General features: G+C 45.3%; 1 protein-coding gene across 2 annotated transcripts in view; it reads left to right on the top strand.

The window, feature by feature from the left end:
• The window catches only part of uvrag (UV radiation resistance associated gene), a 405,878-nt gene that overhangs the window by 59,122 nt on the left and 321,460 nt on the right, over positions 1–25,296 (top strand). For both annotated transcript variants that reach the window (XR_011595706.1, XM_070892559.1), the window contains exon 4: positions 17,918–18,079. Coding sequence is in view for 1 of the 2 variants with exons in the window: in XM_070892559.1 (XP_070748660.1) it covers positions 17,918–18,079 (162 nt within the window). In the remaining variant the exon portion in view is untranslated. The remainder of the gene's footprint in view (positions 1–17,917; positions 18,080–25,296) is intronic.

Raw genomic sequence — 25,296 nt, 5'->3', positions numbered from 1 at the left:
TTTACTTGTTGGAATTGTATACTAGTTGTTTGTTCCATGATTATCTCTCAGGAAACCAGAACTGCGGAAATAATTACCGGAAGTCCTGTATATTCAGAAGCCTCTGAATTGTGCCACTTTAATTCTTTTAAACTAACATTGATTTCCCAATTTGGCTTGCTGCCTTTTCTGCACCCCCACCTCAAACCATCCCCCCCTCTGTTTGGGTTGGGTAAGGTCAAACTGTCTGCTTAAAGTGGACATGTCCTGTGCAAAACGTCAAAAATTAACCACCAAAACTGCACTTGAAGTAACATGATGCAAAATATTGTTACACAGCTTGTTGTAAATCTTGATAATACCAAGCATTATATATTATATTTTGTAATATACCTCACAAAAATGACTATTTCTGTGCTCGCATCTAGTATGAACTATATGGCCAGATATAAAACTAAGAACAAAAATGTTGTTATAGCAATGGCCCGAATTAATTCTTCTGGTTTTTACTTGGAGACGGTTAGTTTGTTCTTGAGCTTTACTTCTATTAATTATATACTGTATAAGCATGGTTGAGTTTACAAACATCCTTATCCAGGTGTTGATTTTGACACTGAACTAGTTTAAAGGCAGCAGTTTGACATCGTGCGGTAGGCCTTTTGGACACTAGTGCTTGACCAGAATGAGAAGCTTAGTGTCGTTCCTTGTTTGATGGATGAGCATCGAGGAATGGATTTGTGTTTTGCTTCAATAATATTCAAGTGGTTCAACATTGAGTACCGCTTGCTTAGAAATTACAACATCATTTTGCTTTTGATATCTGGCTCAAATTCTCTCTGCTGCTTTTGAGAGCTGTGGATTTTGTAAAACTTCATATTACCCTGCATTTAAAAGTTTCTTTCATCTTAATCACTGGGCTAAACCTTAAACCTACTTTCCTTTGAAGGAACTCATCTTAATGGTTTGAACTCAACTACTATAATCTTCTCTCCAATTTCAAGTTGCTTAATTAGAATGATCTGATTTGAATTTTTTTAGCACACAATTCCTGCTTTGTTAACATTGCAAATTATTTGTTTTTGCATAATTTCCATTTAATTCATGCTAAAATGAGTGAATTGTTAGGACTAGACTGTACAGCAATGTAAATGTAGAAACCTATAGTTTTCAAAATATTTGAATTGGAAATTCCTTGGTAAAATTGTATGACACTCTGACTCGAAATAGTATCGGTTCCCTCTTTTTCTCTGCAGGTTTTCCCTTCCATATCCTTTCTTAACAAATTTAATGAACATTTACTATAATTGATTCGACTCAATTTTTTTGTTTCATTTTTAGAACATAAGAACATAAGGAGTAGGAGCAGGAGTAGGCCATTTGGCCCCTCGAGCCTGCACCGCCATTCAATAAGATCATGGCTAATCTGATCATGGACACTTCCCTGCCCGCTCCCCTTAACTCTTTACTCCCTTATTGTTCATAAATCTGTGTCTATCCGCCTTAAATATATTCCATGACCCAGCCTCCACAGCTCTTTGGAGCAGAGAATTCCACAGACTACAATTCTCAGATAAAAAATTCCTCTTCATCTCAGTTTTAAATCAGCGGCCCCTTATTCTGAGACTCTGTCCCCGAGTTTTAGTTTCCCCGATGAGTGGAAATATCGTGTCTGCATCCACCTTGTCAAGCCCCCTCGTTATCTTATATGTTTCGATAAGATCACCTCTATTCTTCTGAACTCTCGTGTATAGACCCAACCTACTCAACCTATCCATAAGTCAACCCCCCTCATCTCCAGAATTAACCTAGTAAACCTTCTCTGAACAGCCTCCAATGCAAGTATATCCTCCTTAAATACGGAGACTAAAACTGTACGCAGTACTCTAGGTGTGGCCTCACCAATACCCTGTACAGTTGTAGCAGGACTTCTCTGCTTTTATATTCTATCCCCCTTGCAATAAAGGCCAACATTCCATTTGCCTTCCTGATTACTTGTTGTACCTGCATACTAACTTTTTGTGTTTCATGCACAAGGATCCCCAGGTGTCTCTGTACTGCAGCACTTGGCAATTTTTCTCCATTTAAATTATAATTTGCTTTTCTATTATTTCTGCCAAAGTGGATAACCTCACATTTTCCCACATTATATTCCATCTGCCAAATTTTTGCCCACTCACTTAGCCTGTCTATATCTCTTTGCAGATATTTTGTGTCCTCACAATTTGCTTTCCTACCCATCTTTGAATCATCAGCAAACTTGGCTACATTACACTCGGTCCCTTCATCCATGTCATCAATATAGTTTGTAAATAGTTGAGGACCCAGCAACGATCCCTGCTGTTATATATGTAAATCTGTAAATACCTTGTTTAACCACCAGAGGGCTCATCCCCTGGAGTCCCAAGGGATCCCACAATCCCTTGGGAGAACCTGTATATAAGGAGGCCTCACAGCCTAATAAAGGACTACGGTCGCACCTTACTTTGAGCTCACAGTATCTGGTCAGATTCTTTATTCAATACATAACACCTACGCCACCCCACGAGTCACTATTTGCCAACCAGAAAATTACCCATTTATCCTGACTCTTTGCTTTCTGTTAGTTTGCCAATCCTCTATCCATGCTAATATATTACCCCCAACCCTGTGAACTTTTATCTTGTGCAGTAATCTTTTATGTGGCACCTTATCAGATGCCTTCTGGAAATCCAAATACACCACATCCACTGGTTCCCCCTGAGCCACCTTGCTCGTTACATCCTCAAAGTATTCCAGCAAATTTGTCAAACATGACTTCCCTTTCATAAAACCATGCTGACTCTGCTTGATTGAATTATGCTTTTCTAAATGTCCCGCTACTGCTTCATTAATAATGGACTCCAGCATTTTCCCAACGACAGATGTTCGGCTAACTGGTCTGTAGTTTCCTGCTTTTTGTCTGCTTTCTTTTTTAAATAGGGGCGTTACATTTGAGTTTTCCATTCCGCTGGGACCGCCCAGAATCCAGGGAATTTTGGTAGATTAAACCAATGCATCCACTATCTCTGCAGCTACTACTTGTAAGACCCTAAGATGTAAGCCATCAGGTCCTGAGGACTTATCTGCCTTTAGTCCCATCATTTTACCAAGTGCTACTTCATTAGTGATAGTGATTGTATTAAGTTCCTCCCTCCCTATAGCTCCTTGATTATTGCACATTATTACATGTACCATATTGTTGATTTAGCAATAGCCAGCACACACACAACCTTGGTAATTTAAATGCTAATTGGAAAAAAGGGGGAAATCTATGGGTATATTACCTAGCAAGTTCACACAATGGTAATAAAATGGTTTTCACTGGGCACCAGACAACAGTCGTCTGACTTCTTAGTTTTGAATGTTAGCTTGGCGCTAGACTTCTAAACAATGCGAACCACCACAGCAGTCAGTTAGCTAAAATAATCACTGAGAAAGCATCTCCTACAATCAGCACAAGGTGGACTGAGCAATACTCTCTCGAGACGAAGCACAATGTAACCTGACAAGCTGGTTTATTTCACCTGAAATACATGAGTAAACAAAATACAGTTTTCACAAGTCACCAAATTTAATACTGTCCCTTAATCATGTTAAATAATAAAAGTTGCATGCTTGTTGCTGTTTCAGGCAACAGCAGTCTGTGTGGATCGAAGTCGCAGTACAATTAACATTCAACGCATCTCCCACGAACTTAGACTGAAATTGTGGAGCTGCTTTCTCAGTGACTATTTGAACTAACTGATGTGGTGGTTCGCGTTGTTTAGAAGCCTAGCGCCGAGCTAACATGCACAAGTAAGAAGTCTGACAGCTGTTCTGTCTGTCCTGTGAGAGCCATATTATTACCATTGTGTGAACTGCTCGGTCATATACCCGTAGATTTTCCCTTTTTCCAAATTTAACATTTCAAATTACCAAGGCTGTGTGAGTGTACTGGCTATTGCTAAATCAACAAAATGGTGTGTGTAATAATGTGCAATAAATTTTATAAACTGATAATAAAAATTCTGCTCAAGCAGTGCTAGTAGTTCAGACAAAATGCCACCAGATAATTTAGTTGGACAACATATTATTGGTCTCCTTACTGCAGTGTCCAGTTCCACCATTAACTGGTCTACTGCAAAATTGGATGAAGAATTTACATTTACTTTTTTCTACGGTGGATTTTCTTTTAAGGAATTAACTGGTTTTGACAAGTTAAGGAACCAGAAAGGTGATCTGTTGTATTCCTGGACTGCTAGGAACATCCGACGTTGGCTTGAAGCATGTGTTAAAGGGCCCGCTCTTGGTTAAAACATTCTGTGATCGCTAAGTCCTGCCTTTTCTCCATATCCATAAATCTCTCTCATCCCAGAAACGCATCTGGTTGCCATTTAACTGAAAACCATTCAGTTGCCTTTCTCAACATTATATCAGTGACTACACTTCCAAAGTACTTCATTGGCTGTAAAGCGCTTCGGGACGGCCAGAGGTCATGAAAGGCGCTATAGAAATGCAAATCTTTTTTCTCGCACTAAACTAACTCGATTTATTGACAGAAATTAAACAATGACACACACAGCAGCCTTTATTCCACAACTCTCCTTTTAGTGGACAATGTTTTGTTCTATTTCTTGTCTCAACTCCCAAACTTGCTCTGGTAATTCTTCCTCGTGTCTTTCCATCAACTTTGTCAATTCTCTTCATAATGCTGGAAATATCAGTTCAGTCTCATTAAAATCCTTTCCAAAGAAAATAAGCCAAAAATCATTAACCTTTCTCAAGAACTTAAATTCATGAACCTGGAATCATCCTTGTTATGTGCTTCTGTCTACTCCAGTGCAATAATATCCTATCAAGAACTAGATGGCCAGAAATGTGCCCATCACTGCACCTGACATAGCTGTCTTTGTACTTTGTCCCACTGATGCTCAACACAAGGTTCTTTTGCCTTTTTTTGCTAAATCAAGCGTGGTTTCCTAGATTTAGTTTCTTTCAGAGGGCCCATGTTTCCCCAGGAGTTGCTCTGTCTTTTTTTGGTGCAATTAGATTTTTTTGGACTAAGTTTAAAAATCGCAATTCTCCCCATTTAAGTTGCTCCAGTGTAAGTAAGTTAGTTAGGTTTTTTTTTTAGTTAAGTTTTTTTTTCAAAAGGGTGCATTACCAGCTACTTATGCCTGTTTTGGCCATTTAAGCAAGTTGAGCCAGCTAACACTTACTCCAAACTAAGTTAGGCCAGAGTAAGTGGCCACTTTTGTCCGTTCTGAAAAACACTGCGGTGAATTAAGAGATCAGCGCAGGTCGCCTCCAAATGACAGTGTTATGATAGGAAAGCTAGTTTAAAAAAAAAAAAATCCCAAGCAGCAAGACTGGACAGGGTGAAGGTGCTAACAGCCTGATTAAACTGAGAATATTTTTAGTAAAGATAGCTAGATATTAAAGTACTGGAAAATTTTGGAAGATTCTTTTCTCTTTTCTCCCCGCCCCCTTGCCGGATCAAAACTCTTCCCCTCTCTCTCGTCCCCCTCCCCCCCCCACCCCGCCGATCAAAAGTCTTTCCCCCACCAACCTGTCTCTTGTAGTTCTCAGCGCGGGAAGACAGCGGCAGGCCACTCGGCCCGGGATAGGGGCGGCGAGCGTTGGCCCCCCCCACACAGCCTGCATCTCAGACTCTCGGATTCTGGGGGCTAGGAGCTGCTGCGCATGCGTGCACATTCTAGCGCGCATGTGCAGAGGTCCCGGCACACTTTTCAGTGCCGGGTCCTGGCTCCGTCCCCGAATCCAGTTGTCACGCTACGCCACCATGGAGGAGAGGCTGGGGAACGGCCAAACTCGACACAAAGATTTCTGGCGCCCTTGGAGCTCTACAAAAGTGGCGCACCACTGGTGAGTTCGCCAGAAATCTGTCCTGGCCAAATTTAGGCCCATAATAACTCAGATTTTACTGATCGTACTGTACAGCTATGTCATTTAATAAATATTCTCTCTTTTGGTTCTTGGCTTCCATACATATTTTATGCTTTGAGTGCTGTTGGGGGGGATGACTCATCGGGGGAGGGCAGCAGCGGCCAGGTTCATGGCACCGTGGCTGGCTCTGTTGCACATGAGGGCGGGAAAAAGAGTGGGAGAGCGATAGGGGATTCAATTGTAAGGGGAATAGATAGGCGTTTCTGAGGCCGCAACCGAGACTCCAGGATGGTATGTTGCCTCCCTGGTGCAAGGGTCAAGGATGTCTCGGAGCGGGTGCAGGACATTCTAAAAAGGGAAGGAGAACAGCCAGTAGTCGTGGTGCACATTGGTACCAACGACATAGGTTTAAAAAAAGGGATGAGGTCCTACGAAACGAATTTAAGGAGCTAGGAGCTAAATTAAAAAGTAGGAACTCAAAAGTAGTAATCTCAGGATTGCTACCAGTGCCACGTACTAGTCAGAGTAAGAATCGCAGGATAGCGCAGATGAATACGTGGCTTGAACAGTGGCGCAGCAGGGAGGGATTCAAATTCCTGGGGCATTGGAACCGGTTCTGGGGGAGGTGGGACCAGTACAAACTGGACGGTCTGCACCTGGGCAGGACTGGAACCAATGTCCTAGGGGGAGTGTTTGGTGGTGCTGTTGGGGAGGAGTTAAACTAATATGGCAGGGGGATGGGAACCAATGCAGGGAGACAGAGGGAAACAAAAAGGAGACAAAAACAAAAGACAAAGGAGATGAGGAAAAGTGGAGGGCAGAGAAACCCAAGACAAAAAACAAAAAGGGCCACTGTACAGCAAAATTCTAAAAGGACAAAAGGTGTTAAAAAAACAAGCCTGAAGGCTTTGTGTCTTAATGCAAGGAGTATCCGTAATAAGGTGGATGAATTAACTGTGCAAATAGATGTTAACAAATATGATGTGATTGGCATTACGGAGACGTGGCTCCAGGATGATCAGGGCTGGGAACTCAACATCCAAGGGTATTCAACATTCAGGAAGGATATAATAAAAGGAAAAGGAGGTGGGGTAGCATTGCTGGTTAAAGAAGAGATTAATGCAATAGTTAGAATGGACATTAGCTTGGATGATGAGGTATCTATATGGGTAGAGCTGCAGAACTCCAAAGGGCAAAAAACGTTATTGGGAGTTGTGTACAGACCTCCAAACAGTAGTAGTGATGTTGGGGAGGGCATCAAACAGGAAATTAGGGGTGCATGCAATAAGGGTGCAGCAGTTTTAATGGGTAACTTTAATATGCACATAGATTGGGCTAACCAAACTGGAAGCAATACGGTGGAGGAGGATTTCCTGGAGTGCATAAGGAATGGTTTTCTAGACCAATATGTCGAGGAACCAACTAGTGGGGAGGCCATCTTAGACTGGGTGTTGTGTAATGAGAGAGGATTAATTAGCAATCCCGTTGTGCGAGGCCCCTTGGGGAAGAGTGACCATAATATGGTGGAATTCTGCATTAGGATAGAGAATGAAACAGTGAATTAAGAGACCAAGGTCCAGAACTTAAAGAAGGGTAACTTTGAAGGTATGAGGCGTGAATTGGCTAGGATTGATTGGCGAATGATACTTAAGGGGTTGACTGTGGATGGGCAATGGCAGACATTTAGAGACCGCATGGATGAACCACAACAATTGTACATTCCTGTCTGGCGTAAAAATAAAAAAGGGAAGGTGGCTCAACTGTGGCTATCAAGGGAAATCAGGGATAGTATTAAAGCCAAGGAAGTGGCATACAAATTGGCCAGAAATAGCAGCGAACCCGGGGACTGGGAGAAATTTAGAACTCAGCAGAGGAGGACAAAGGGTTTGATTAGGGCAGGGAAAATGGAGTTCGAGAAGAAGCTTGCAGGGAACATTAAGACGGATTGCAAAAGTTTCTATACATATGTAAAGAGAAAAAGATTAGTAAAAACAAACTTAGGTCCCCTGCAGTCAGAATCAGGGGAAGTCATAACGGGGAACAAAGAAATGGCGGACCAATTAAACAAGTACTTTGGTTCGGTATTCACTAAGGAGGACATTAACAACCTTCTGGATATAAGAGGGGTCAGAGGGTCTAGTAAGGAGGAGGAACTGAGGGAAATCCTTTATTAGTCGGGAAATTGTGTTGGGAAATTAATGGGATTGAAGGCCGATAAATCCCCAGGGCCTGATGGACTGCATCCCAGAGTACTTAAGGAGGTGGCCTTGGAAATAGTTGATGCATTGACAGTCATTTTCCAACATTCCATTGACTCTGGATCAGTTCCTATCGAGTGGAGGGTAGCCAATGTAAACCCACTTTTTAAAAAAGGAGGGAGAGAGAAAACAGGGAATTATAGACCGGTCAGCCTGACATCGGTAGTGGGTAAAATGATGGAATCAATTATTAAGGATGTCATAGCAGTGCATTTGGAAAGAAGTGACATGATAGGTCCAAGTCAGCATGGATTTGTGAAAGGGAAATCATGCTTGACAAATCTTCTGGAATTTTTTGAGGATGTTTTCAGTAGAGTGGACAAGGGAGAACCAGTTGATGTGGTATATTTGGACTTTCAGAAGGCTTTCGACAAGGTCCCACACAAGAGATTAATGTGCAAAGTTAAAGCACATGGGATTGGGGGTAGTGTGCTGACATGGATTGGGAACTGGTTGTCAGACAGGAAGCAAAGAGTAGGAGTAAATGGGGACTTTTCAGAATGGCAGGCAGTGACTAGTGGGGTACCGCAAGGTTCTGTGCTGGGGCCCCAGCTGTTTACACTGTACATTCATGATTTAGACGAGGGGATTAAATGTAGTATCTCCAAATTTGCGGATGACACTAAGTGTGAGCTGCGAGGAGGATGCTATGAGGCTGCAGAGCGACTTGGATAGGTTAGGTGAGTTGGCAAATGCATGGCAGATGAAGTATAATGTGGATAAATGTGAGGTTATCCACTTTGGTGGTAAAAACAGAGAGACAGACTATTATCTGAATGGTGACAGATTAGGAAAAGGGAAGATGCAACGAGACCTGGGTGTCATGGTACATCAGTCATTGAAGGTTGGCATGCAGCTACAGCAGGCGGTTAAGAAAGCAAATGGCATGTTGGCCTTCATAGCGAGGGGATTTGAGTACAGGGGCAGGGAGGTATTGCTACAGTTGTACAGGGCATTGGTGAGGCCACACCTGGAGTATTGTGTACAGTTTTGGTCTCCTAACCGGAGGAAGGACATTCTTGCTATTGAGGGAGTGCAGCGAAGGTTCACCAGACTGATTCCTGGGATGGTGGGACTGACCTATCAAGAAAGACTGGATCAACTGGGCTTATATTCACTCGAGTTCAGAAGAATGAGAGGGGACCTCACAGAAACGTTTAAAATTCTGATGGGTTTAGACAGGTTAGATGCAGGAAGAATGTTCCCAATGTTGGGAAGTCCAGAACCAGGGGTCACAGTCTAAGGATAAGGGGTAAACCATTTAGGACCGAGATGAGGAGGAACTTCTTCACCCAGAGAGTGGTGAACCTGTGGAATTCTCTACCACAGAAAGTTGTTGAGGCCAATTCACTAAATATATTCAAAAAGGAGTTAGATGTAATCCTTACTACTAGGGGTATCAAGGGGTATGGTGAGAAAGCAGGAATGGGGTACTGAAGTTGCATGTTCAGCCATGAACTCATTGAATGGCGTTGCAGGCTAGAAGGGCCGTATGGCCTGCTCCTGCACCTATTTTCTACGTTTCTATGCATATCCAAAATGCACTGCATCTGTTTACTACTGGCCCAATTACCAAAATAAAAAGAAATTCTTTTGAATCCACTTATATTAACTGGTATGGCTGTGTAATGGTTAGGTTACTGGAGTAGTAATTCAAAAGCTTGGACTAATAATCCTGACAACGAGCTTTCAAATCCCACCGGGTGTCTTCTGTAGACCACCAAATCGTGGGAAAGATATGGAGGAACAAATTTGCAGAAAGGTGTAAGAATTAGAGTAGTAATAATGGGGGACTTCAACTATCCTAGGGCCTAAGTTTCCACATGATTTGCGCCTGATTTTTAGGAGCAACTGGTGGAGAAAGTTCTCTTGAACACTTCAGACTATCTTCGAAATTGCAATTCTCCACATTTTTTTTCTGCAGTTCTAGTCAGGTAGAACAGTTCTACTTTGGAACAGAATTTTTTCTTCAAAAGGGGGCGTGTCCGGCCACTGACTCCTGATTTCAAAGTTTCCACAGTGAAAACGTACTCCAAACTAAGTTAGAAAGATCCAGTGAAGATTTTTGTGGAACTGAAAAAACCTGTTCTACACTAAAAAATCAGGCGCAGGTTACAAATTAGGCGCCCAGAACGAGGTGGGGGGGGAAGGGAACTCATTAAATTCTACAATAAATCCTTATTTATACTTCTACAAATATTATACAAATAAATCCAACCTGAATAAACATTTATAAGCAAAGAAAAGATTAAATAAACCATCTTCCTACCTGTGTGAAGGTGCTTCAGGCAGGGAGAATGCTGCAGGCGTTCGTTCCCGAGGGGGGGAGGGGGAACAGCCGTTTCGTTCCCGCGGAGGGGAGGGGGGGAAGAGACGGTGAGAAGGGTAGCCTCAGTGCTGATGACAATGTGCTTTTATTAAAAAATGTTCAAAAACTAAACAGCTACAAAGAACTCCAAAAATGGCCGAGTGCCAATGTTTTTTTCACACTGCGCGTACGCGAACGCTCCAACGCGCAGGCGCAGCGTTGCCGGCAGGAAAAAAACTAATTTAAATAGTACCCGCCCCCTCCCACTTACAAAATCGGCGCGAGTGTAGGCTCCGCCCCCCTGGGCACCACGCCAAACAGACAAGGAGCTGCAGGGCTCTCCAGAATCGCAAGTTTTTTTTCCGGCGCGAAAAACGGCCGCCCAGCTCGGAGGGGCGCCCGTTTTTTATCGTGTGGAAACTTGGGGCCCCTAGAGTGGGATCGTAATAGTGTTAAGCGCAGAGAAGGGGAAGAATTTCTGAAGTGTTCAAGAGAACTTTCTTGATCAGTATGTTTCTGGCCCGATGAGGGAGGAGGCGTTGCTGGGGAATGAGGTAGGTCAAGTGGAGCACATGTCAGTCGGTGAACATTTAGGTAACAGTGATCATAAGGTTTAGATTAGCTATGGAAAAGGACAGGGAGCAATCTAGAGTAAAATTGTTTAACTGGGGGAGGCTAATTTCAGTGGGATGAGAACGGATCTGGAATCGAAGATTGGCAAGCAAAATTAATGGAACAATGGGCTGCCTTTAAAAAGTAAATAGTTTAGGTACAGTTGAGTTATATTCCCACGAAGGAGAACGGCAGGAGTAATTAAAGTCAGGGCTCCCTGGATGATGAAACAGATGGAGAATATGAAGAAGCAGAAAAAGAGGGCATATGACAGAGGGCATAATACATCTGAGAATCAGACTATCTATAGAACGGTCAGAGGAGAAGTGAACAAGAAAATGAGAGGGGCAAATAGAGGGTGGGAGAACAGAATGGCAGGTAACATAAAAAGTTAATCTAAAAGTCTTCTCTCGGCATATAAATAGCCAAAGGTTAGTAAGAGGAGTGGGATTGATTAGGGACCAAAAAGGAGACCGATGCATGAGGTATGGCTAGGGTACTAAATGAGTCTTCACCGAGGAGGAGGGTGCTGCCATAGACATAGTGAAGGAGGTGGTAGTGGAAGCACTTGACAGGATAAAAATTGATGAAGAGCTATCAGAAAGACTGGCTGTACTTAAAGTCGATAAATCATCAGGAGCGGATGGGATGCATCCTCGGATGCTGAGTATAATTTTCAAAGACCTGGTCGTTTCTGCTGGTATTGTCCTTGAGCCTGAGCTGCTGTATGTGTCATTCCTGTTGAATTTCTGTAAATAAATCCAGTCAGTTAATTGTGAACCTGAGCTTATGCGAATACTAAAGGGTACAAAGTTGCTCTGGTGGCAGGTGACCACACGGCTGCAGCTTCTGCTTCGTAGGGGGAAGTGAAGGTTACGTATAGAAAGTGCTGTGAGCCTTCCAAGTGGGAACTGCTTACGAAAGTACTTAAATTATTGCACAGTGGTGGCCAGGGGGGTAGATTTTCAACTTGCCGTTTGTGTGCAAAACTCGAGCTGTGGCTTGGCTGCCCATTGTAGAAACCAGCTGATGTCCCCTTCCATGGAAGTAATCAAAAAAATTAGCCGTTGACTATTGCTTGGCTCTAGTTTTACAGAAAAGGTAGTTTACATAAAAGGCAGCCAGAAACGCAGCTGCAATTTAAATTTAGCTACTTTGATTGAGGCTGAGTTTGTTTCAAAATTTTTTTCCCCCTTCTGCCAGACTCTGTAGATGAAGAGGCTTTATAAAGTAGCTCTGGGGTTAGTCATTGTGTAGCCCTTCACACAGTGGGTATCCCTATGCGCGTCTCCCTTTATTACTGTTACTTGGACAAGGATGAAGAGACCACATGGATGCAAGGGAAGCCATGTTAAGTTACGGGGTAGATTTCTACCCAGCATTAACCTTCCAATTGCATCTATCGGCAAATGTAGAGTTGGCTGATGAACAATGCAAAATCTAGTGAACTGTGCTGTGCTCTTCAAAAAAATCCTGCATGGCACTGCCAGTGTCTGTCCAGGCCACTTCAGAACCTTTATGCTTCACGATCTCTCCAGGCTGGCACAGGGGCTCATCAGTCAGTCTGCTGTCCATAAATATATTCGTCATCATCATAGGCAGTCACTCGGAGTTGAGGAAGACTTGCTTCCACACTAGAAATGAGTTCTCAGGTGACTGAAGAGTCCAATGTGGGACCGACAGTCTCTGTCACAGGTGGGGCAGACGGTGGTTGAAGGGACAGGAGGGTGGGTTGCTACGCACTCTTTCCGCTGTTGACGCTTGGCTTCAGCATGCTCTCGGCGAAGAGACTCGTGGTGTTCAACGCCTTCCCGAATGCTTTTCCTCCACGTTGGGCCAGGGATTCCCATGTGCCGGAAGGGATGTTACATTTTTTCAAGGAGGCTTTGAGGGTGTTCTTGACCTGTTTCCTCTGTCCACCTGGGGCTTGCTTGCCGTGTCGGAGCACAGAGTAAAGCGCTTGTTTTGGGAGTCTCGTGTCGGGCATGCGGACGATGTGGCCCATCCATTGGAGCTGATCGTGCTTGGTCAGTGCTTCGATGCTGGGGATATTGGCCCGAACGAGGACACTGACGTTGCACCTATCCTGCCAATGGATTTGCAGAATCTTTGGAGGCAGCGTTGGGTGGTACTTCACTGTTTTGAGGTGCCTGCTTTACATAGTCCATGTGTCTCAGCCATATCGGAGGGTGGGTGTCACAACTGCTCTGTCGACCATGAGCTTGATGCCGGGTTTGAGGTCCTGGTCTTCAAACACTCTTCCTCAGGCGACCGAAGGCTGCACTGGCACACAAGGTGGTGTTGGACCTTGTCATCGATGTCTGCCCTTGATGACGGTCGACTCCCGAGGTCTGGAATATGATCCACGTTGTCCAAGGCTTCATCGTAGATTTTGATACCCGGGGGCAGTGCTGTTTGGCAGGGGCAGGTTGAAGGGACCTTTGTCTGAAGGATGCTTAGTGTAAGGCCCATGCTCCCATACGCTGTGGTGACGGTTTTGACGATGGCTTGGAGTTTGGCCTCCAAATGTGCGCAGACGCAGGCAGCGTATGCTTACTGTAGTTTGATGAAGGAGGATGGGGCGACCTTGGATCTGGCCGAGAGGCGGCGGAGATTGAACAGATTCCCGTTTGTCCTGTAATTTAACTCCACTCCAGTGGGGAGCTTGTTGAGGGTGAGACAGAGCATTGCAGCAAGGAAGATTGAGCAGAGCATTGGTGTGATGATGCAGCCCTGCTTGACCATGGTCCGAACGTGGAATGGGTCTGTGGTGGATCCGTTTGTCAGGATCACGCCATCATGGAGCAGCTGGAGAATGGGAACACACTTTTCAGGGCAGCCGAATCTGAGGAGGAAGCTCCATAATCCCTCATGGTTGACGAGGTCGAAGAAGGCCATGTATTAGGGTTGGTGCTGTTCTCTGCATTTTTCTTCAATCTGCCCATTGTGCTCCTTAATGGATGGAATTGGCATTGCGACTCTGGGAGGAGTTCTTCAGCCACAGGAAGAAGGCAATTCAGGAGAATTCTTAGGATGACTTTCCCGGTGGTCGACAGCAGGGAGATTCCTCTTTCGTGACTGCAGTTGGATTTGTCACCCTTCTTGAAGATGGTCATGATTACAGCGTCTGAGATCTCCGGGCATGACCTCCTCCTTCCAGATAAGAGAGATGAGGTTATGGACTGCACCAGTAGTGCTTCTCTGCCATATTTTAGTGCTTCGGCGGGGATTCCATCTCCTCCTCATGACGACTTCTTCAGTTGTCGGATGGCCTTTTCAACCTTGTGCCCGGCTGGGGTTGTGCTGAGGTGGTGGTGGGTGGCATGCTGTGGGTTGGAGTCGAGGGCACTCGCGTCGAAGACAGCGTCTCGGTTGAGATCATCCTCCAAGTGCTCCTTCTAGCGGGCACTGACTGCCTCTCCGTCCTTGATGAACACCTCTCCATTCTTGGCCAGTAGTGGGGTAGGGCCTTGGATGCTTGGGCCAAAGGTCGAGTTGATTGCGCTGAAAAATCCTCGCACATCATGGTTGTCGGCTCGCTGCTGGATTTCTTGAGCTTTCTCCGCCCACAGGTTTTCTGTTGGATCTTGACCTTCAGACGCCTGTAGAATTGCTTTCTTGCCCTCGAGTTGTGTTGCTGCTTCAAGTCCAAGAATGACTCACGCCTGCGGCATATTAGCTTCTGGATCTCCTGGTCGTTCTCGTTGAACCAGTCTTGGTGTTTCCTGGTCGAGTGACCGAGTGACTCTTCACAGGTGCTGATTTTGGAAGCCTTGGGAGTTGACCAGGCACTGTGGACACTACATCGCTGGGAGTTGGCAGGTTGGTAGCAAGACGCTGGCTGAATAGGGCTTTCTTAGCAGGATTTTTGAGTGCACCGGCGTTGATTTACCTGCGGAATTGTTTCTGTTGCCGTTGCTGTTATGGTGACGACAGAGCGAATTAGGCGGTGGTCCGGCCAGCAGTCATCAGCTTCGATCATGGCACGGGTGATGTGCATGCCTTTGCGGTCCCTCGCTAGGATGATGACATAGTCTAGCAGATGCCAGTGCTTGGAGCGAGGGTGTTGCCATGAAACTTTGTTCGTCCTTCTGATGGAACAGGGTCTTGCTTATGACGAGGCTGTGTTCTAAGCGTTTCGTCAGGAGGAGGGTACCATTGGAGTTGGCTTTCCCTAGCCCCTCTGCCGATCACACCTCCCCAGAGGTCAGTATCCTTTCCGACTCTGGCGTTGAAGTCGCCAAGAAGGATCAGCTGTTGCTCATTGGGACTCGGACAGGGATTGTTCGAGGCTGGAGTAGCATTCCTCTTTGGTCTCGTCTGTAGCTTCCAGTGTTGGGGCGTACGCGCTGAAGACTGCAGCACACTGGTTCCAGGCTAGGGTGAGCCGAAGAGTCATGAAGCGTTCATTTATCCCAAGGGGGAGTCTCTGAGACGGCCCACTAGTTCGTTTTTTAATGTTGAAGCCAACCCCATGGAGTCTGCGTTCTGCTTCTGGTTTGCATTTCACCTTGTTCTTTGAGCTGGCCTTCCCCTGCCCGTCGGGTCTCGCTTATGGCAGCGATGTCCATATTGAAGTGCCCGAGTTCCCGGGCAACAATAGTGGTGCGGCATTCCGGCCTGTTGCTGTTAGGGTTGTCCATGAGGGTTCTGTGCCTGTGCGTGAATTGTTTTAATGTGGGGTGATCGTTGCACACCAGCGACCACATGGGCTTGACAGAGCAAGGTCTTGGTCCAATGGCAAGGGGATCCAAGACGAATGGAGACCAGGCTCTGCTGCATGGGCCTAGTTGGTGCACATGCATACTCCTACTGTTCTCTTTCCTCCTTCCCGCAGGGCCTCAATCCCTGGGTTTCGCAGGATGCAATGACGGTCTCACAAAGTCGCTATTGGCCCGTGCTGCGCTGCTCCTGGGCCATGACCCTGCTGCTGTCCTTTGGGCTCCGACCCCGCCGCTGGGCTCCATCTCGCACCAAGAGTCACCAACCAATTCGCTACTTGGTATGCTGTGACGTCCAGTTTGTTGCCTGGCTCCTGCTCCACTACTGTTCCTACCCAGGTCGGGTGTGCCGAAGCCGCCATAAATACATTACACAGAAGACTAATACGGTGTTTGTTCACTCCAAGTTTCTTAGGCCACTTTCTCGAATTGTTTCTTCCATTATATTAGCAACAAAATGTTAGAGCTTCTAATTGTCCCTTTTAAGCCGCTGTATGTCTGCAAGCTTGAACAAATCATGCAAATAAACCGACGAGTACGGTTGGCCCTGTTCAAATCTCTCTAGGGTTGCCTCGAAAATGGGTCCAAGCATCTCTTTTAATATAAAACAGAGAAGATCTTTAATCTGCCACATTGTACATTAAACAGTAAATAGATCAAATTGACAATCGAAATTGCAGGTCACAAATACAGTGGTGAGTATCTCGGGAGATATGAAAACTTGCCTGTCTTTGAGGAACCTACAAATTTTTCACTTCAAAGCACATTTGCTGGTAATTAAAATTAATTTGAGAGCAATGAAAGATCTACACTGAACCAGCGATTTATATTTTCTTTTTGCAGATGCTGAGGGACATGTATTTTTCTCTCTCTCTCCCTCTCGTTTTTTTTATATATAGTTATTGGTGGGAACAGGACCAGACATGACTATTGTGGTCCATCTGTCTTGTCTCAAAGTTCCAGAAATACTACACCATGCCCTTTCAAATCCTGAATGATTTCTTTCATCAAATAACTATCCAGCTCCACTGTTGATTTTTGATGCGATCTGTCTCCACTTGGCAGTCTGCGCCACTTAAGACTAGGATACAAGTGATAAATAAAACAGTAAGAGGTTGCAAGGAGATGCAGGAGACTCAAATACATTTGATGCAAATGACCCCCCGCCCCACAATGAAAATGACTAACTCTGTTTCCTCCCAGTTTTCAATCTATACACAAGACCCTTCCATGGCCTCTAAATTGTCAAACTGCTTGTCCGACATACTGTTCTGGATGAGCAGAAATTTTCTCCAAGTCATTGTTTTCGGTCCCCGCCACAAGCTCCATTTCCGAGCCACTGACTCCATCCCTCTCCCCATCTTGTGTCTGAGGCTGAACCATACTGTTCGCAACCTTAGTGTCATATTTGACCCTGAAATGAGCTTTCTTCCACATATCCACAGCATAACTAAGACCACCTATTTCCACCTCCGTAACATCGCCCATCTCTGCCCTTGCCTCAGCTCATCCGCTGCTGAAATCCTCATCCATGCCTTTGTTACCTCCAGACTTGACTATTCCAACGCACTCCGGGCTGGCCCCTCACATTCTACCCTATGTAAACTAGAGGTGATCCAAAACTTGGCTGCCCGTGTCCTAACTCGCACCAAGTCCCACTTACTCATCACCCCCTGTGCTTGCTGACCGACATTGGCTTCCGGTTAAGCAACGCCTTGATTTCAAAATTCTCATCCTTATTTACAAATCCCTCCATGGTCTCACCCCTCCCTATCTCTGTAATTTCCTCCAGCCCCACAACCCCCGGCGATGTCTGCGCTCTAATTCTGCCCTCTTGAGCATCCCTGATTATAATCGCTCAACCATTGGTGGCCATGCCTTCTGCTGCTTGGGCTCCAAGCTCTGAAACTCCCTGCCTAAACCTCTCCGCCTCTCTTTCCTCCTTCAAGCCGCTCCTTAAAACATACCTCTTTGAACAAGCTTTTGGTCACCTGCACTAATTTCCACTTATGCGGCTCGGTGTCAAATTATTATCTCATAATCCTCTCATGGAAGTGCCTTGGAACGTTTCACTACGTTAAAGGTGTTCTAGAAATGCAAGTTGTTTTTTCAACATTTTTTTTCCTGTGTTGCAGAATCCAACATGGAGGAGTCTAGACTTTGGCTTGATGCCAGACCGCCTTGATACTTCAGTCTCGTTTTTCTTGGTGAGGATCTGGGGAGGAAAGAAGGGACAGTATCATCTGGTCATTGAGTGGAGGGTGAATCTTGATGGACTCAAATACTTGGGACAGCAGGTAAAACGTACATCTTGTATCTACGTAGAATAAATGAGAATAAGATATTGTGAAAAATCTTGGAAATCTATGGCAGGGATCTTTTATAGGTTTCTCCCCGTCACACTACAGTCCCTCAGTAACATTACAAGTTGCTTGGAGTCTCCAGAGTGACTCATGGATCACTTTATTTGGTTCAGTGGGAGCACTCCCTCTCCTCAAGGCTCTGGGGCTCGAGTCACACTCCAGAGACTTGAGCACATGCAGTGCTGAGTTGTCAGAAGTACCGTCTTTTGGATGAGATATTAAATTGAAGCTCCGCCTGCTCTCAAGCGGACGTGAAAGATCCCATGCCACTATTTCGAAGAAGAGCAGGGGGGTTATCCCTTGGTATCCTGGCCAAAATTTATCCCTCAACCAACAGATTATCTGCCATTATCTCATTGCTGTATGTGAGATACTGCCGTGCTCAAATTGGCTGCTGCATTTCCTACATTACAACAATGACTGCATTTCAGAAGCATTTTATTGGCTGTAAGAGTTAGGCAGATACCGCTTTGAGTACTGTTCAGGGAGATGACTCATCAGGGGGGAGCAGCAGCAGCCAAGTTCATGGCACCATGGCTGGCTCTGCTGCACAGGAGGGCAGGAAAAAGAGTGGGAGAGCGATAGTGATAGGGGATGCAATTGTATGGGGAATAGACAGGCGTTTCTGCGGCCGCAACCGAGACTCCAGGATGGTATGTTGCCTCCCTGGTGCAAGTGTTAAGAATGTCTCAGAGCGGGTGCAGGACATTCTGAAAAGGGAGGGTGAATAGCCAGTTGTTGTGCATATAGGTACCAATGACATAGGTAAAAAAACGGGATGAGGTCCTACGAGGCAAGTTTAGGGAGCTAGGAACTAAATTTAAAAAGTAGGACCTCAAAAGTAGTCATTTCAGGATTGCAACCAGTGCTAGTCAGAGTAGGAATCGCAGGATAGCTAAGATGAATACGTGGCTTAAGGAGTGGTGCAGAAGGGAGGGATTCAAATTCCTGGGACATTGGAACCGGTTCTGGGGGAGGTGGGACCAGTACAAACCGGACGGTCTGCACCTGGGCATGACCGGAACCAATATCCTAGGGGCAGTGTTTGCTAGTGCTGTTGGGGAGGAGTTAAACTAATATGACAGGAGGATGGGAACCGATGCAGGGAGACAGAGGGAAATAAAAATGAGGCAGAAGCAAAATATAGAAAGGAGAATGGTAAAAGTGGAGGGCAGAGAAACCCAAGGCAAAAACAAAAAACATTACAACAAAATTCTAAAGTGGCAAAGTGTGTTTAAAAAAACAATCCTGAAGGCTCTGTGCCTCAATGCGAGGGTATTCGGAATAAGGTGGATGAATTAACTGCGCAGATAGCAGTTAACAGATACGATGTGATTGGCATCACGGAGACATGGCTCCAGGGTGAACAAGGCTGGGAACTCAATATCCAGGGGTATTCAGCATTTAGGAAGGATAGACAGAAAGGAAGAGGAGGCGGGTTGGCGTTGCATTGATTTCATCTTTAACAGCAATTGTAAGGAAGGACATTAGCCTGGATGATGTGGAATCGGTATGGGTGGAGCTGCGGAATTCCAAAGGGCAGAAAACGCCAGTGGGTGTTGTGTATAGACCACCAAATAGTAGTAGTGAGGTTGGGAACAGCATCAAACAAGAAATAAGGCATGTGTGCAATAAAGGTACAGCAGTAATCATGGGCGATTTTAATGTACACATTGATTGGGCTAACCTAACTGGTAGCAATGCAGTGGAGGAGGATTTCCTGGAGTGTATTAGGGATGGTTTTCTAGATCAGTATGTCGAGGAACCAACCAGGGAGCTGGCCATCCTAGACTGGGTATTGTGTAATGAGAAGGGACTAATTAGCAATCTTGTTGTGCGAGGCCTTTTGGGGAAAAGTGACCATAATATGGTCGAATTCCTTATTAAGATGGAGTATGACAAAGTTAATTCGGGAACTTGGATCCTGAACTTAAGGAAAGGTAACTTCTACAGTATGAGATGTGAATTGGCTAGAATAGACTGGCAAAGTATTCTAAAAGGGTTGATTGTGGATAAGCAATGGCAAACATTTAAGATCACATGGATGGACTTCAGCAAATGTACATCCCTATCTGGAGTAAAAATAAAACTGGGAAGGTGGCTCAACCATGGCAAACAAGGGAAATTAAGGATAGTGTTGAAGCCAAGGAAGAGGCATATAAATTGGCTAGAAAAAGTAACAAACCTGAGGACTGGGAGAAATTTAGAATTCAACATAGGAGGACTAAGGGTTTAATTAAGAGGGGAAAATAGAGTACGAGAGGAAGCTTGCAGGGAATATAAAAACTGACTGCAAAAGCTTCTATAAATATGTGAAGAGAAAAAGATTAGTAAAGACAAACGTAGGTCCCTTGCAGTTGGATTCAGGTGAAATTATAATGGGGAACAAAGAAATGGCAGACCAAATGAACCAATACTTCAGTTCTGTCTTCATGAAGGAAGATACAAATAACCTTCCGAATGTACGAGGGGACAGTGGATCTAGTGAGAAGGAGGAACTGAAGGATATCCTTATTAGGTGGGAAATTGTGTTAGGGAAATTGATGGGATTGAAGGCCGATAAATCCCTGGGGCCTGATAGTCTGCAACCCAGAGTGCTCAAGGAAGTGGCCCTAGAAATAGTGGATGCATTGCTGATCATTTTCCAACAGTCTATCGAATCTGGATCAGTTCCTATGGACTGGAGGGTAGCTAATGTAACACCACTTTTTAAAGGAGGGAGAGAAAACGAGTAATTTTCGACCGGTTAGCTTGACATCAGTAGTGGGGAAAATGTTGGAATCGATCATGAAGGACGAAATAGCAGCGCATTTGGAAAGCAGTGACAGGATCGGATCAAGTCAGCATGGATTTATGAAAGGGAAATCATGCTTGACGAATCTTCTGGAATTTTTTTGAGGATGTAACTAGCAGAGTGGACAAGGGAGAACCAGTGGATGTGGTGTATTTGGACTTTCAAAAGGCTTTTGACAAGGTCCCGCACAAGAGATTGTTGTGCAAAATCAAAGCACATGGTATTGGGGGTAATATACTGACGTGGATAGGGAACTGGTTGACAGACAAGAAGCAGAGAGTCGGAATAAACGGGTCCTTTTCAGAATGGCAGGCAGTGACTAGTGGGGTGCCGCAGGGCTCAGTGCTGGGACCCCAGCTCTTCACAATATACATGAACAATTTGGATGAAGGAATTGAGTGTAATATCTCCCAAGTTTGCAGATGACACTAAACTGGATGGCGGAGTGAGCTGTGAGGGGGACGTTAAGAGGCTGCAGGGTGACTTGGACAGGTTAGGTGAGTGGGCAAATGCATGGCAGATGCAGTATAATGTGGATAAATGTGAGGTTATCCTTTTTGGGGGCAAAAACACGAAGGCAGAATATTATCTGAATGGCGGCAGATGAGGAAAAGGGGAGGCGCAACGAGACCTGGGTGTCATGGTTCATCAGTCACTGAAAGTGGACACGCAGGTACAGCAGGCGGTAAAGGCGGCAAATGGTATGTTGCCTTCATAGCTAGAGGATTTGAATATAGAAGCAGGGAGGTCTCACTGCAGTTGTACAGGGCCTTCGTGAGGCCTCACCTGGAATATTGTGTTCCGTTTTGGTCTCCTAGTCTGAGGAAGGACGTTCTTGCTATTGAGGGAGTGCAGCGAAGGTTCACCAGACTGATTCCAGAGATGGCTGGACTGTCATCTGAGGAGAGACTGGATTCACTGGAGTTTAGAAGGATGAGAGGGGATCTCATAGAAACATAAGATTCTGATGGGACTGGACAGGTCAGATGCAGGAAGAATGTTCCCGATGTTGGGGAAGTCCAGAACCAGGGGACATAGTCTTAGGATAAGGGGTAGGCCATTTCGGACTGAGATGAGGAGAAACTTCTTCACTCAGAGTTGTTCACCTGTGGAATTCCCTGCTGCAGAAAGTTGTTGATGCCAGTTCACTGGATATATTCAAGAGGGAGTTAGATATGGCTCTCACGGTTCAAGGGATCAAAGGGTATGGAGAGAAAGCAGGAAAGGGGTACTGAAGAAATGATCAGCCATGATCTTATTGAATGGCGGTGCAAGCTTGAAGGGCTGAAAGGCCTTCTGCACCTATTTTTCTATGTTTCTAAAGCGTGTTGGGATGTCCTAAGCTTATGAAAGACATGATAGAAATCCAAGTTCCTTCTTTTCCAGTGATGGCAGTGCTACCACTGAGCCAAGCCTGACGCCCAAGTCAAATGCCAAGGAAGCCAAGAAAAATCTTAGTGTGTTAAAACCGTAGTGTGGTGGATGTTGGTTAGAGGCTTGCGAAGATCAGTAAATATAGTATCTGTTGGAAACCACAGTGTAAAAACCATAAGGTATAACGTAAATATTTTAAGTGCTGGTGGTTGGTGGGGAACTGCTCATTACATCAGAGCGTGGTCAGGAACTCGAGTGCACAAGATGTTGAACTGAGCAGCATTCTCTTCAGTCATTAAGAAAGCAGAAAAAGACTTTCGAAACTAGAACTGGCAGGTGGGAAGGGTTCGGGGTAAAATGCAGGTTCAGATAAAAAGGTGTTGAAAGGTAAAGTACAATATTTTTGTGTTAATGCTATAAGCATTTGGGTATTCTGGAATTAGTTATAAGCAGCTAGCAAAATATATATGTTGGCATCACTAAGCAGTTTGACAAGTGATGGAAATATATAATATTTTGCAAAGGAATTAATTAAGTTAGGCAGCAGAGTATATTATTAGGCGGAGTAACTATTTGTACTAAGTCTCCTGACGCAAGCGCAGAAGCGAGAGTAAGGACAAATATCACCGACTCCGTACCCCCCTCCCCATCCAAAACTAGCCGGAACACGTTGCCTCTACTATCGCCGATCCATCAGCAGCCCCGAGGCCGGGGAGAATGGGCAGAGCGGGCTGGGGGCTGGGGGGGCGGGTGGGGTGAGAGAGCGAGAGAGAGAGAGAGACTGGGTAGAGAGACTTGGGCCGGGTGGGGTGGCGGGGGATACAGAGAGAGGTTGTGAGGGGGGAGAGAAAGAGATTGGGATGGGGGCTGGGGGAGGGGGGGTGGAGGGTGGGAGAGAGATACTGGGCAGGGGGTTGGGAAGAAGAGGGAGAGAGCAAGCCGGGGGGGAAGAGAGAGAGCCAGAGCCTGGGGAGGGGGAAGAAGAGAGACACAGGTGGGGGGAGTCGGAGGGAACAGAGGGAACCCGGAGAAGACTAATCATGTTCTTCGAACACCCTGGTGCGTGAAAGCTCGGTGTGTGTTACAAGGGACATTGTTGGGGTGGATGAAATCCAGAAGTCACAACAATGTCACAATTCACTTCGTACCCAATAAATATGTTAACGATGCGCACACAATGCCCCATCTATTGGGGCGGGGGGGGGAGGGGCTAAGGTCTTGCGTTTTGGTAAGAGTCTTCAACTGGCGGAGGGATGCACTTACGCTGGGGTAATGGACTTCGGCTGTGGGAGGCAGCACATGTGCTGAGGTAAGTGACTTATGCTGGAACTTGGTGGCTTTGGGGGAGATCTATCCTCTGTGGCTTCGGAAGTCAAAATGGACCGAATTACAAATTGGAAAGTCACTCAGAACTTGGGCTGGGTGGTTCCAGTTACACATTCCAGACGAACTTCACGGTGTGACTTATCCTCCAAGGGGACCCATCAGCAATAGATCTGGAGAGCCAATCAGAGAAACGGCTGCATTTCAGTTAGTACAAATGGACGCAGCCATTATTGGAAAGGGCTACAGGAGTAGACATAGCAGAAGTGAGGGTGAAAATTGAAACAATTTGAGTGGGAATTAGGAATGAGGGCAATAAAGCAATAATTGACTGGCTGCAGACCAGTGGCTCCGCATGAACAGGCACGGAGGAACTTCGTAAAGGATCTGGGAGTATTGCAGTGTCTGGGACTTCAAAAGTCTCAGGGGTCAGTGGGACAAACAAAAGGAAGACAAAAGCATAAACTTCTTTGAAGCAATTCAATGCTAGAAATTCCTCCACATTTACTTTAATTTCCCTTCTCTTTTCCCCTCTCCTTCAATATTTATTCAATGAATGTACAATGTTGCTTCTCTTTCTCCACCCCCCCCCCCCCCCCAAACAACATGAGGTGAAGCATTTTGGGACACTTTGCTAAATTTAAAATGTTATACCAGTCCTTGCAGTTGCTGTTAATAAGGCTACGACAAAATCAAACCATAAAAACTGGAAACTTAAAATAACGATGTATGTCGAAAGTTTTTTTTCTATCGACCCATGGGCATGATCAGTAGTTCATAGAATCATAGAAATTTACGGCATAGAAGGAGGCCATTTGGCCCATCGTGTCTGCGGCAGTCGAAAAAGAGCTATCTAGCGGAATCCCACTTTCTAGCTCTTGGTCTGTAGCCCTGTAGGTTCCGGCACTTCAAATTCGCATCCAAGCACTTTTTAAATGTGGTGAGGATTTCTGCCTCTACCATCCTTTCAGGCAGTGAGTTCCAGACCCCCACCACCCTCTGGGTGAAAAAAAGTTCTCAATTCCCTTCTAATCCTTCTACCAATTACTTTAAATCTATGCCCCCTGGGTTATTGATCTCTCTGCTAAGGGAAATAGGTACGTCTTATCCACTGTTAGTAAGGCCCCTCATAATTTTACACACCTCAATTATGTCTCCCCTCAGCATCCTCTGTTCAGTTGAACGGGAGGAGGTCATTCAGCCTCTCGAGCCTGTTTCGTCATTTAGTTAGATCATGGCTGATATGTATCCTAACTCAGTTTACCTTCCTTGGTTCCATCACCCTCTGTACCCTTGCCTGATAAAAATCTATGAATCTGTTTTGAAATTTACAATTGGACCCCGGCCTCAGCACCTTTTTGGGCGGAGAGTGTTCCAGATTCCCAGCACCCTTTGTGTGAAGAAGTGCTTCCTGACATCACCCTTGAGCGGCCGGGCTCTAATTTTAAGGTTCTGCCCCCCCTTGTTCTGGACTCCCCCCACCAGAGGAAATAGTTTCTCTCCTTTAATCATCTTTAAAACCTCGATTCGATCACCTCTTAATCTCCTATACACATAGACTAATATAAACCTAGTCTATGTAACCTGTTCTAATAATTTAACTTTTTTACCTATGGTATTATGGTGAATCTGCCCTGCACACCTCCGAGGCCAATAAATC

This window comes from Pristiophorus japonicus, chromosome 10, assembly GCF_044704955.1.
Source record: "Pristiophorus japonicus isolate sPriJap1 chromosome 10, sPriJap1.hap1, whole genome shotgun sequence".
NCBI classification, from domain to species: domain Eukaryota; kingdom Metazoa; phylum Chordata; class Chondrichthyes; family Pristiophoridae; genus Pristiophorus; species Pristiophorus japonicus.
Note: the sequence above shows the minus strand (reverse complement) of the source record. Positions and strands in the feature narration are given on the sequence as shown.